This window comes from Perca flavescens, chromosome 17, assembly GCF_004354835.1.
Source record: "Perca flavescens isolate YP-PL-M2 chromosome 17, PFLA_1.0, whole genome shotgun sequence".
Taxonomy (NCBI): domain Eukaryota; kingdom Metazoa; phylum Chordata; class Actinopteri; order Perciformes; family Percidae; genus Perca; species Perca flavescens.
In genome coordinates, this window is record NC_041347.1 from 9,442,136 (window position 1) to 9,456,926 (window position 14,791).

The following is a 14,791-nucleotide window of genomic DNA, read 5'->3' on the forward strand; positions in this document are numbered from 1 at the left end:
TCAGTAAAAATTTCCATATCTGTAATGATCACTACCACCTGCTGAGGGATGAGTGAGCTAACCCAGTCTTTATATATTGTAGAGTTCACACATTTAAACTGGAAGTCAGTATCAGGTTACAGGAATGTGAGCGGAGAATGAGTGGGTGCTGGGGTGGGACAGTCAGTCAGCGTGTGTGTGGGCGGGGGCTCTGGTTTGGGTCCCCTGACACCCTTGGGCCCCAAGAAACTCTTAGCAAATGTTCTTGGTGTGAGTGACGTCACGTCTGGAGGCTGGCTGCTTGCGCTGCTCCCTCTGTTCACCTCCAACAGAGACATTTTCCTGGAGTTCTCCGGACAGAGTCCGATCCCCGCAGCAGCTCGGAGGCCCTCCACGGTGGAGCAAGACAGAACACGGAGCTACATTCACTTCTACAGCCGAGGGACGGTTGGAGTTACACTCCCATTCTTTACATTATTATTATTATTATTATTATTATTATTTCAAACGTTGAAAGCGTTATTCACTGGGTAACGTTAGCTTATTTAGTGGGCACCAGGAATATGCTCAGGAATACAACCGTTGTCGTTACTCGTAAGAAGTGAAAGGAGTGTTTCAAGGAGCCGAACGTAACCTGGACCTCTTTCACCCCCCAAAACTTTTGTTTAACTTCCTAAGCGGTGTGGATATGGCTTGGATTAGTTGGGGCCTCTTATTTTCGTTCGGTTTGCTTATCTCTCCGGTATGTGTGTCAGCGGAGCAGCAGCAGAGCCAGAGCGGCTTCAGGAGACTGTACGTGCTGCAGCCGGGGCCGGGGACGGGGCCCGGGCCGGGGGCGGCCGGAGCCAACGGCGGGGTGCGAGTAAGCTCCATCTCGACGCGTCACGGCGCGGCAGGGCAGCCGCACACGTACAACGTGGAGCTCTCCGCCAACTTCGGCGGTCAGGTCCGGACTCGCAGGATGGGGAACCAAGCGGCTTCAGCCTCGCACTTGAGCCAGCAGCAGAGCCAGCAGCAGCTCCTGAAGCTGTCTGGGTAAGAAACTGAGGGTCCGAGTCAGGAGGGAGGAATGTAGGCTACTGGGAAAATGAAAAGGAACTTGATGCCTTATTTATCATGTCATAACTTCCTGACTTTTATCAGAGACTTCCAGACAAGTATCTTAAAAGTACACCTCACCAGACACTGGTAGGCTGCCATTACAGCCTTATATTAATGGCAGTGTAGTCAAGAAGACAAAAAGGGCCATTGTTATCAGGTGCTGACTTTTCAGTGACACTAATTGGAGTTGTGTGTCTGTTTGCACGCTTGCTGGGCTGGTCAGACTGTCTGACCTGTTAAATGAACTATGTTTGGTGTTGGATTAAATAAATGAATACAATGCAATTAATCCTAATTCAAAGAGTTTGTATTACTGTGATTTCCATCCATCCACAACAATTTGTGCCCTGCACATTCTTGGTATACCCACACAGTTTGATATGAAGTAAAAGGAAATGTGTGATTATTGTAAGGATGATTTATAAAACCTGGCTTCAACTCATTACCTTACGACTCCTCTACAAAATGTTTGTAGGCCTACACATGGGTCAAAGTTTTTGTACAGCTGTTCTCCCCTCAAGTTAGTTTTCATAAATCCCAACACTCTGGTCTATTTACCACGCTGGAACTCCAGGTTAAGGTGGCGCTATACTAAACAGCTGCTAGCAGTAGATCGCTATGTTTCCCAGATTCAAACTGGGTTTTTGTACCAAACCTGGTATAGCAAAAGATATGAGGCCAATTTGTTAGCTCTGGATATTCAGAAGCACAAGTAGCCCAATGAATGTTTCGTCCATCTTTCAGTTCAAACAGTGGTCAGCAGTGATTGGCTGCACCCTTGGGGCGGTGTAAAAGATTTCAAACTGGTTTGATATCAAGTCAAACACCCAAGTACTCCTCCAGGTGTACCCAGTTTTACCACTAAGTGACTTGACCCAGCAGCCCCTCCCTAGGGGACATAATCAGACGGAGAGTATGTCCTGTATGTCTCTTACTGGCTAACGCATTTCAAGATGGAGCATGAATATGGAGCATCTACCCCGGTTCATGTGAATGCAAATGTAAAATTTTGAGAATGAACAACTAAACACGTTACACACTGGGACTTTAAGGACACAAATACACAAGCTTAAGGTTTGATGAACCTTAAGGTGGTGTTTTGCTTATTATTAAGATATAGGCTACTTTGTTGAATGAAAGGTATGCTAATATTGCCTAATAATAATAATAAAACGGTGAGAAGAAAAAAATATGCAAGAGGGTGCTGTTTAAAGATGTGATTGGGCCAGTGCAGTGTCAATTAAGAAAACAACCAATGGGCCGATGAGCTACGTGTTTCAGGGGCTGCGTCTGTCAGATAAAAAAACCTAGCCTATGTGATATTTTTGACTCAAGTGTTTTGGGCCAGCAGCCCAGTGACAACTGAAAAAAACAATGGACCGCCGATCTGGGCCTACCACTTTTATGGGCCGGTTCATGGGCTGGGCAAAAAATAAAATAAAAAATAAAATAAAAAAACTGTTGGTCGCCCAAAAAGCACGTCAGCCACGGGTAAGCCAGCCACGGTATGCCAGATGGCCAGTCCGCCCTTGGTACAGGCTAGTGAGCAGTGACAACATGACATCTGGTCTGCCAGCAGTTTAACGTCTATAGGGTTTGAACGGTAAACAATAAGCAAAATGAATATTTTAGAGCATTTTAGCCATGTCAGCAGTGTTGAAGAACCAGCAGCCTTAAGATGCAGTTTTTCCAATGACTGTTAGATTCTGGCTCCATTCATTGTGGAATCCACTTGACATTTTTCCACACAACAGGCTGCGGCTCCCCTCCAGCCCAAATATACAAATGTTTGCTCAAATCAGAATCAGCTTTATTGGCCGAGTATGTGTGCACAAAACAGGAAATCAACTCTTTTTCATTGCTCTAATAAGCTGATCAACATAAATAACACGTCTGTGTGCAAGTCAAGTGTTTCTTTAAATTGTAAAGAATATAAATAGTGCGAAGAAATAAATATTGAATGGATAGACATAGAGGCGATGGTTACATGAGTCCTACATGCTGTATATATATATATATATATATATATATATTCAGCATGTAGGACTCATATAGACAGTGACAGTGCATGATGTTATCTCTGTACAGTACATTTTAAACTGTCAAATTGTAATCTAAACTGGCTAGCTAGTGGATGTCGCGGGTTGTTTCAGATACTAGATGACTGATGGAAGAGTTGATCAGAGTGTGGTGAGAGAGGCTCTGCTGGTTTTGGGTACAGTGTTCTGTAGCGCCTACCAGAGGGGAGAAGCTGAACAAGTTGTGTCCGGGTGTGATGGCTCTGACTCTGAGTCCAGACTGTCTGCTGCACTCTGTCCCTGTTGTTTGCTGGCTAATCAGAAGCACACAGTGATTGACGTGCAGAGAACAGACTGGAGAACTGGATCAGCGGCTCCTGAGGCAGGGTGGACTTCTTGAGCTGCTGCAGGAACTCCATCCTCTGCTGGGCCTCTTTCCAGCTGGGATTTGTTGATGTTGGTCCTGGCAGAAAGCTGAAGGCTTTCACCGGAGACACAGTGCTGTTGTCTGCTGTGATGGTGATGGGTGGGGGGGGGAGTTTAGAGAGTGCTCAGCTCCAGGTAGTTGTGAGTGCAGCAGAGGGCCAGCTGGTGACCTCATGTCTGCATGCAGACTAAACCGTAAACTTGCCTTGCCTAAAGCTTGACTTATACTTCTGCGTAAAATCTACGCCGTTGCTATGTACGTAGGTACGTGGAGACACAAACCTATGTACGTCGTAGCTTGGTGTGCACCTCTCGAAAAATGTAACTAGACATCGGGATGATGCACGTCTCTCGGCCGTGGCTTGGTAGCGTTGCATTTCCCCCGCCTCATTTCCTGGCTCTCTTTTTCCAGAAACAACATGAGATCAAGGAGAGGGTTAACTTCTCCTGCTCCAGATTTCCCACCGTGGTCAGAAAGAACAGGGGAGACTCTTTGGTTCTCTCACTAGGACTCTACAGTAGAGTCGGTACTCGCTCCAAAGCTAATCACCGTCACTCTCTCACTTCTCCGTCGCTTTAACACACTCCCCACACACACACGTGCTGGCTCGACGCACACACCAGCGCACAAGTATAAACCTCAGGCCACTTACGTAGGCTACGGTGAAAGCTCTGCGTGGAGCCTCCGCAGAAACAGCAATGAGGACCAGAGAGAAACCTGGGACATCAGTCTCATTAGAACGGGTCCACGGCAGGTTATATATCACCTATATTTATTCATGGCGGGTCAGTTGAGAGCAAGCTCTCATTTCCAATGACGCCCTGATTACATGTCATACACAATTACAACACATACAAAGCCACATAGAAATTCATATACACTATGCAGTTGCAATACACAGTACACACATAAAACAGTTACAGAATGTTAAACTCAAACTGCACATGTGTACATGGCTTCATAAAGAAGACATTTAAAGTGATTAAATGGAATTAGGCTGTTCAATTTCATTAGAAACTGCAGGCTATTCCATTTATACGGGGCATAATATTCAGATGCAGTTTTGCCTAATTCTGTTCAAACAAATGGAATATTTAGGACCAAGGAATCACTAGTGCAAGTGCCATAGTGATACGATTTAAAAGTCACCGCGCTTGTTAAATATACACGCAATGTTTTAAGCAAGGCTTTGTAGATAAATAGAATGCAGTGGCCAAGGAAGTCCAGCCTACATTTTGGTAAAGGAGACAGTGAGGGGTACTAAATCCCTCACCAGACATAAATCTAAGTGCATAGTGATGAACTGCATCAAGTGGCTTCAATGTAGAGGAAGCTGCATGCATATAAATGATATCACCGTAGAACAAAAATGGCAGAAACGTAGCTTGAACAATCTGTTTCCGACAACGTGACTGTTGAACCAGGTTGTTGAACACGTTGTCATAGGCCGGTCTGTTGAAGGACAGGGGTAGAAGTCTTTACCTATACTGTTGCAGAATTCAGTTCCATTTGGTAACTTAAACTCCTCAAAAGTCCCAGGAGGCAGTGACTAACATCATCTGAGCCAATCTCTTTGATGATGATGTGAGTCCAACAGCCGGACTCAATCAAGTCTCTGGACCTTTTCCAAACCAAAGGTTTGTAGTCAAACTAAGCTTGTGAGATTTAAGTTGGTATTGCAAGGCTAACAAACCTACCACAATAAACGCTACAGCTCAGCAACGTCCGTATCAGAGAAGATTCCTGGCAGCCCAGTCATATTTAGTATCACAAGGACAAACCACATCTCATGAGCTGAGCATGAGTGTTTGCGACGTCACTCAAGTCTGGAAAACATCCGGTGGGAACCAGGGGAGCTCTGCATATTTGTGCCCAAAATCAGAGAACTATGGTAGAACATTTCTATGATGACGTGACTTGTCTCAAAAGCCCTTGTACCCTTTGAACATTATGGACAACAAGTTTTACTAGGTGTTAACAGACCTCAAATGAAACTTGACTTTTTCTAACCCCAAATGTATTCAGGAACAGCCTCCAGCTTAGAAACAGAAAGGCCAATGACAGCCCAGCAAGTGATGTACTCGTCCAATCAGGCGTAGGAAGGGTTTATGTTGACATTGGAGTAAAAGAGATAACTGTCAGTCATGTAATGTAAAGAGTAGTAGAAATGCCATCTCTTCAGAGGTAAAAGCGTGTGTTGGTTTCCAGAGGCAGCTGACCTGTGTTGTGTTGTGTCTGCAGGGTGAATGTCTGCGGAGGCCAGTGCTGTCATGGATGGACTAAAGCTCAGGGATCGCAGCGGTGCACACAGCGTAAGTCTACACTAAACTCCTTTCAACACAACAGCACTTTTTTTTAACTGTTTTTATTTGACTTTTATTTCAAAACAGTCAGTGTTGCAAATTAGTTAGTGTCAATTTTGGCTCCTTGGTGTGTATATTTAAAAAAATTCAAAACGATACAAGCTTGATTCTTTCGTTTTGTTGTATTTCAAAGTGTCACTTGTTCTTTATCTCAAGGCTTCCAATTTTCTACAGAACACAAAAGGATTGTATTGTATTGCACATCATTTCCAAATCTTTTCTGACTACACATGTAAGAACATTTTGTTCTTACATACAAATATTTAATTAATTAAGAAAGTATTCTTAATTAAGTAAATATTGATAAATCCTGCAATAGTTGTTGGTGTGTGCATATGCACAAGTTAAGATCAAATCTGTGCAAACATGAGGCCCAGTGTTTGGAACTTTTTGATCCTGTCTGACTGGAAAGAACGTGTGTCTCAGAGCGAAACAGATTGGACCTCTTGGCTACATCACAGGAGGTTGCGTGACTTTGGCTACATTGAAGGCGTAATGTATTCGGCCTGTTAGCGGAGCCAATGTATGTTTTAACTGGCTACACCTGCTGCGCACACACGGCGTAGGATTGTGCGAGTCACAGGCGAGACAGAGAGCTTATACTTTTGGCTAGTTGTTGTTTCTTCAGTTTTTTGGAGCCGGCACAGAGCTGTGAAACATCAATCTACTGTCACAGAGCTGTGAAACTGTCAGCTGTTATCAGAGGACGCAGGGGAGGGAAACAAGAAATAAAACCACAAACTCTCCAAATGAAACTGCCAATACGCTTGTTCACAGTCATTAAGTCATTTCCTGTATATCGGTAGTTTAATTTAAAAGTAATAATGACACTTTATGATCCATGTCTGTAAAATATATGAATAGAAGACTGTACCACTACGCTCTGCTCTCTGCCCGGTGTCGCCGGTTTTATTGATTATAATGGAAGCGTAGTGTTGGATGGTCCACTCTGCGTAAGTTACGCTGCAATGTAGCCTGCCCATTGTTTCGATTACATTGCACAACAATTCTAATCTGGGTTTTGCATAGGGTTGCACCGATCCGATATTAGGATCGGATATCGGCCCCGATATTGAAAAATTAGCTGGATCGGTGATCGGAAAAATGAACAGATCCACGGGCCGATCCAGTTTTTATTTTATTTTATTTTTTCCTCCGTCGCAGCACTGGGACCCTGTTAACTGCGTACCCTTCTCTGTTAACTGCGTACCCTTCTCTGTTAACTCCGTACCCTTCTCACTCATGGTAGTAACTTTATAACACAACAATTAATAACCCACAACTAACTCTTTAAAAGGATAAAACACCATAGCATATAACAATTTGTGACTTAAACAGTTTCTAACACTAATCATTTTACATTTACAAATGTAGCTACACCGCCCAACGGGTAAGCTGGTATTCTATGTACTCCTGACAGTAGAATAAGCCATTATAAACCTATATAAAGGTGGCCCATTATTGTTAGTTATTTAAATTTATTTTAAGAAGTTTGATTACATTATATTTTCGATTTGAATGCACAATTGTTTTTTAAATAACAAATAAATAAGAATTCAATACACTACATCTGTTATTTTGTCTTAGTTAGGAAAGTAATGTTTAGTTAGGAAGGTCTGGTGCCTTTAGTCTCTTCCACATGGTGGAAGGAAGGTATAAGGTGGAAGGTATACAGTTTATTATTAATTCAGCAACGGTATCGGATCGGTATCGGGTATCGACAGATACACAAAGCCCTGGCATCAGTATCGGGACTGAAAAAGTCAGATCGATGCATCCCTAGTTTTGCAGTCCCTCCAGAAAAAACGTGATTATGCGATCGCATAATTCAATGCATAATCAGCCAAAGTCCGCATATTTATGCGGGGGCCGCATTTTTTTCAAATACACCGCACTTTGGCTGCATAAATTGCCAATTTCCGAGCAGAATATGCAGAGCTTGCAAGATTTCAAAATCCCCGCATTTTCATTGCAAAAAAGTCACATATATCTTAGCAGAAAGTTGAAAAATCTTGCGTTTACTTCACACAAGAGCAGCCATTTTGCCCTGTTGCCATGGGAACGTTATGAAGTGACGGGGAATCATTTTTCTTCTCTTTTTCATCAAACCGCAATTTTTGCAAGTTCCTGCAATTTCATCACATAAAATTGCATAAATATCCCGCATATTCCATTGCATTTTTTAAGAAAACGTGCCGCATAATCAAGGATTTTTGCCCGCAATCACAAAAAAACTCCGCATTTTTCTGGAAGGACTGGTTTTAATATATATATATATATATATATATATATATATATACAATACAAATATATTTATATATATAAATATACTGGTGATTTGTGGCCGTTTGGACAGACAAATGCACGATTACAGGTTATTTGAAAAACAACTTTCCATCATTTTTTTCTCCGTTTTGTCATAGATCAATGTTGCTGGGCTCCTTTTACAGCTATTTGAAAGCTAACCTTGATGAAGCCACGTCTTGTCCATGGCGCCTCAACTGGCAATGGGATTGGGTTTGTGGGAAATGGTGTTCCTTAATGGCCGCTAAAACCTGAAATATTAAGTGAACAACAGTATAAGACCGATACTTTTTTTTTTTTAACATAGAGTGGACCACGGCATTCGGTTATGTTCAAGGGCTGTTTTTTTTTTATTTTATTTTTTTAGCAATTACCATTATCATAAATGTCAATGTGGTTTATAAAGAGATTTTGTTACTTCAAGAACAGAAGATCCAGTTTTGACTCTTTAAAGTGTAACTACCGTTAATTTCAGCCTGCACCCTATGTTCCTATATGTTTGTGTCTAAGGGACTGATGAGAACAACAATCTTTGACATTGGTCCAGTATTAAGAGAGACTGAAACAAGCTACAATGTAAGTTAATAGGGTGATAGTCCAGCTTTTATTTACGTTCATAAAAGTGTCTGACAACATTATGAAAAGGATTTCTGAGGAGGTCGACCTTTCTGTTAAAGAGTAAGATCCTTTTTTTAAACATAAAAACATCCACAAAAATGCATTCGCTAAAGCCACCAGACTCCATGTAAATAATCAGTCAAGTTTAACTTGATTTTTTCCCCAAAGGGGCAATTGCTTTCGCAGCAGTGACCACACAAGATCAATACAAATACAACAATAAATAGCAAACATGTAAGAACAAAAAAAACAAAACAAATGTAAACTTAATTTCAATTAAATAAAAAAAAAAGCCATGTTTATCATGCGTGGTTGTGGTGTCATACTTTTTCTTAAGTAGTACTTTAAGGTGTTTGCTCACCCAGGGTTAACCATTAGGATATATTTTAACTATCTTTGCAGGGATAACAATGTCCTCACAATATGACACCCATGAGCTGACCACTTCTGTGAGTTTGTTGATGTCCTGAGATGATTCTATAAACTCCTCCTATGTTGTGCAGTCCAGGCAACGTCAATGTTGCCTCCTCCGACCAGAGTTTCACTTTTTTGGTGATCACTTTCCCCCTCTGTAGGCATGTGCGATATGCTGGAATGAGTTGATCACAGTTGTGATCTGCTGTGCCCAACGGGGGGAGTGGGAAGGATTTGTAGGCTCCTTTGATTGAGCCACAACACTGATCCAATATCTTGCCATTACTGGTGGGGCAAGACACATACTTGTAAAAGCGCCTGAGAGTCTTGTCCAGCGCGCAATGGTTGAAGTCGCCCAGAATTAGGTTAGGAGCATCGGGAGACAGCAACTATAGTTTCTGCACCGTCTGTTGAATCATTTCTGATGCAATACTCTCGTTTGCCTTCGGGTGAACATAAACAACAGTCACAACAATCTGTGGAAATTCCCGAGGCAGGTAGAATGGGCACACAGAAACAGAAAGCAGTTCAATATCCTTGGTACATAGTCTCTCTCTTAAAAGGGCAGTTTTGCATCCGTCTGGCTCGTTCTCGTACACCTCCTCCGATCTTGTTGAAACCCGCATTAAGGTCTGGAAAAGTTAAGTCTGGGGGTAGTTTAATGCTCGTAGGCTTGTTGAGTTAAAGCAGAAAGTCTCTGGTGTACTGGATCCTGTTAGCTTGCAAGTCAAGCTGCCAACCTATAACCAGGTGAGATGTCGACCACAGCGCCAGCAGAATAAGCAAAGCAGACCACTCCATGTTACTGAACAATAACATGTTTTTTTACAGCAGTGCAGGTCCACCAACGATGATAAACGGTGGCGTAAAAGAAACAACTTTAAGCCATAAATAACTCAACAAACAAAGCAAAAAAAAACTAATAAACAAAACGACGCCATTGCTGGTCGCTTGCATGCGCATACGCCCCCTATACACTACATTCAAAGTCGACAGAAACTAAATAAAATGAAAGCTGTAAGCAGCGATGGATGGGCCCTCGCGCCTCTGCGCGCGTCGGGGTTACCCGCGGACTCTGCTCCTTGTGACCGTGCATTTGCGCGGCACTCAGACGCCGCAAATCGTCAACAATGAAAAGGGAACTCCCGGCCGAGTTCAACGATACCTCACACAAGACTCTACGTCATACGGTTCATTAGCTGTGAAAAGGAGCGTGGCTAAAGCATAGGGGGCGGGTCAAACCATCACCAATTAAAAAGGAAGTCTCTGCTGAGTTCAATGATACCTCACACAAGACTGTACCTTAGATGGGTAAGCATGTATGAAAGGGGGCGTGGCTTGAAGATAGGGGGTGGGCCAAACCATCACCAATGAAGAAGGAAGTCTCTGCTGAGTTCATTGATACCTCACACAAGGGTCTATCTTAAATGGTTCAAATTTTAAGAAAAGGGGTGGGGCTTAATCATAAGGGGCGGGTCAAACCATGACCAATTAAAAACGAAGTCTCTGCTGAGTTCAATGACACCTCACACAAGACTCTACCTTAAACGGTTGAAATGTTATGAAAGGGGGCGTGGCCTGAGTAAGTGGGCATGGTCATATTAAAGGGGCTGGTTCAGTATCACATGTAGACCACACATTATAAGTTTCCCTAACCACAAAATGGCTGCCGTGCCACGGCCACGCCCTATGACGAAAAGTTTTTCTTTTAACAACTTTTCATCTTTAACATCTTAAGATGGCACAGACCGAGTTTGAAGTTGATCGGATGAAATCTCTAGGAGGAGTTCGTTAAAGTACGACATGTGGAAATGGCCAAAATCGCACAAATTTCGAACATTGAATTCAAAATGGCGGACTTCCTGATGGGTTTAGGGTATGGCTCTAATGAAGTTTTTTGTACATCTGGACATGCTACATATGTGTACCAAGTTTTGTGAGTCTACGTTAAACGCACTGCAGGGGCTAAATTTTTTTTTCGCCATTTTTGGGCGGCTATTCCCGAAACCCTTAAAATATGTACATTTTCACCAGACTTGATGCGACCGCCAAATTTGGTGAGTTTTTGAATATGTTAAGCCCCTCAAAAAGCCAATTCATTTGACGGGAAAAAGAATAGAAAGAAAGGAACAATAATTCCTTCAGTTTCAATAGGGCCTTCGCCGCTGTCGGCGCTCGGGCCCTAACTAGGGTCCAGGTTGAAAAAAAACGGTAGTTACCCTTCACTGTCTACCTAGTCTCGCATGTCCAGCTGTATCTCCACAGTGGAGTAAGGTCTGGCTGCAGCACAGATGTATTCTGGGATAGGAGAAAAAAAACTCTCTGGGCTGTTTACATTTCTTTAAACCAATCCCAATGGTCTTGGGTGGCGCTAAACTCCGGACTCAGTGACGGTGGCAATATTACATGAAGTTAACTGATGACACAATACAGTAACGTGAGCTATTTAAATTAGCTTATTAGGGCCTGAGCGCCGACAGCGGCGAAGGCTATCCACCAGGTTTGATAGCATACTGTCCACTATTGAAAGTGTCAGGAAATGTGACATATTATGTCATATTATCACTGACTGTGCAGAGCGTGTCACGGAGGCAGGTAAATATAGGAATTTCCATTAATTACAATTTTTTTATCTCTGTTGACTTATTATTATAACATTATTATTATATTATATTATTAGTCAAACACATTTAATAGGAAAGAAAGGGTATGAAGGGGTAGGAGTACATAAGTTTTACTTCTTCCTACTCCTTTTTGAATGTGTAAATAGGTCTTTAAGTACAAGAAATTATGGAGTTTTATTTCTTTAACTGTTCTTTTTTTACATTACTATTTTCTTTCGATGTTGTATTGTATTTACATGTTCAAAATAAAAGCTAAAAGGAAAGGAAAAGAATAAAGGATTTAGCCAACTCAAGATAACGTTGCCTCGCTCCAAACAAAAGTACGGGTCCTAGAAAACAAAAATAAGGACATGGAGGGAAAACTACTGGACCTGGAGACGAGATCAAGGCGCTCCAATTTGAGGCTGGTCAGTTTACCTGAGGGAGCGGAGGGAGACGATGCGTGTGCCTTTTTGGAGAATTGGCTACCGGACGCACCGGAACTGCTGCTGGGGCGCACAAAACTAACGGTGGAGAGGGCTCATAGAATATGGCCAGGAGCACACAACAACCCTTCACCCCGTACGCTGATAATGAAGTTTTTGAACTTCAGGGATAAAGAACTGGTGACGAGAGCAGCCAAGACAAAAAGAGAAGTACTTTACAAGAACCAGACGGTGAGATTTTACCAAGACGTGGCGGCAGGTGTTCACAAGAAGCAGAAGCAGTTTGACGAGGTGAGACGGCAGCTCCATTCATTGGGACTCCGATACAGCATCATCCCCCCTGCCCAACTGCTAGTAACCTATAAAGAACAGCCTCACATCTTTAACAACCATGTCGAGGCGGAGGACTTCATCAAACGGATCAGGTCAGATGGACCGGACTGAATTATTAGGAAACGACTTGGAGTGTCAAAACTACAAACTACAAGGTCAAATATACACCTTTGTTTAGTAGTGTTTATTATAGCATGTTCAAGGCTTTTTCTCAGAGCTTATAGTCATTGTTAAAGCTATGTTACTCTCCTTTCTCTACTCACTCCAAGTCTAAGCTCTTTAGGTATTCCCCTTTTTATTTTATTTTTTCTCCTCTCTTTATAAACAAGAGTTAAGGGGCAGAATGTATCTTTGGCAATTGTCACTTTGTTAACTTTAAAGTAATTGGGATTATATTACCGCACTTCTTCATTTGTGTTCGGATTCTCTTAGAACATAGTGACTTCAGAGAGTTAAATTTGATTTAGTTCATGGTAAAAGGAGGTTTATGAAAGAAAATTGTTTAATGTTCAATTATGGTAGCATGGGAGTGTAAGGTTAGTGTTATAATTAGTTGTTTGTTTTTTGTTAGCTCAGTGATACTGTCTTACCCTCGGGGTGGAACAGTTAACAGCTCTCTGGAAGTTTTAAGATTACAAGGGAAAGAATTCAGGCTAAGTGTCCTGAATATGGGTGTTGGTTTGGGTATAGTGTTCATCAGTAGTATTATTTATTTTTGTTTTTTGTTTGTTTCATTTTTTACTTTTTACAAACACCTTAAATGTTGGGGAGTACAACTATACAAACTTTTAAAATTAAAATCACATCATGGAACTGCAGGGGGTTACGAAAACTTAAGAAAGCCAAACAAGTCATGAACAGGATAAAATCAATGCAGTCTAATATTGTTTCTTCAAGAAACACACGTGATGTACAATGAGGATCTGAAAATTAGGAGGAGGTGGCGAGGCAAGGTCTTTTCTGTCAATACCACTCCAGGTGAATAAGGTTATCAAAGACAAATTTGTATGATACCTATCATTCAAGGAAATTTACTAAAAGAGCAAATTATCTTGGCGAACATCTATGCACCAAATACAGATGACCCCAACTTTTTTCAAAACTTATTTCTTATTTTGTCCACTCTTCCTGGTAAATGTGTGGTGGCGGGCGATTTTAACTGTGCATTAGATCCGGCGAAGGATAGCTCTGGAGCCGTAGAGTCTCAGATTCGTAGTAGGGTAATTATACATCACTTCATGAAAGAATTGAACCTAATAGATATCTGGAGGGAAGAAAATCCTGCCGATTTAAAGTTTTCGTGTTATTCCGGTGTACACAAATCCTATTCAAGAATTGACTTCTTTTTGATATCTGCAGAGCTAAGGCACAAAGTCAAGGAATGTACTTATGATGCTATCCTAATTTCAGACCATTCAGACCATTTTTTTCATTTTGTGATAATTTTTGCATGACATTTTGTAGGAACCTTTCTTTTTAGTCAAAATTTTTAAATCCAGTGTTTTTTACTCTTACATGTTTTTTATACTTAAATGATTCATTTTATACCCTCTGGACACCTTTGTGGCAAAAATGTACACGCACACAAAAACTGCTATTAAATCATCATATATCAATATTTTTTTCTGCTTTTTTTTCATAAATCACTTAAACAACTTCTAACTTAATCAAAACCACCAAACATTCAATAAATTTCAGGATTTTAACCCTTTAAATCCCAGTTTATTTATTTGAAGTATTTCATTATTTATAAAAAAAAAAAACACAAACATTTTTTTTCTCATATAATGAATAATATGGAGATGGGTCTTTGGTCGTGGTTAGAGTCTTGGATATGTCAAAGATAAGCAACAAAACTGATTTGATTGCATTAGTATTTTTTATGTAGTTCCAGATACTCCCTCTGTACACCTTTGTGGACAAAAATGCCCCCATTGACTTCCATTATAACCACATGTTTTGTGTTGCCTTTACAGTATAAAACAATGCATTCTGTAATGTCAGCATTTCATTTTGAACAAAAGTCATGGTCATATTTGACATTTTTACAGTATTCCACCAGATTCAACCATTTTGCCCTTGTAGGCCGATGCATGAAATCATTGTATTTTTTCCAGTTATATTATGGAGCTGTGTGTGTGTGTGTGTGTGTGTGTGTGTGTGTGTGTGAGAGAGAGTTTGTGTA

The 14,791-nt window shown here is 41.4% G+C and overlaps 1 protein-coding gene across 5 annotated transcripts in view; it reads left to right on the top strand.

Moving 5' to 3' along the window:
* The first annotated feature begins 253 nt into the window (after positions 1–253).
* The window catches only part of ltbp1 (latent transforming growth factor beta binding protein 1), a 239,834-nt gene continuing 225,296 nt past the window's right edge, over positions 254–14,791 (top strand). For all 5 annotated transcript variants that reach the window (XM_028602867.1, XM_028602868.1, XM_028602869.1 and 2 more), the window contains exons 1-2: positions 254–1,014; positions 5,767–5,837. In XM_028602867.1, the coding sequence (XP_028458668.1) occupies positions 668–1,014; positions 5,767–5,837 (418 nt within the window). In that variant the 5' untranslated portion in view covers positions 254–667. The remainder of the gene's footprint in view (positions 1,015–5,766; positions 5,838–14,791) is intronic.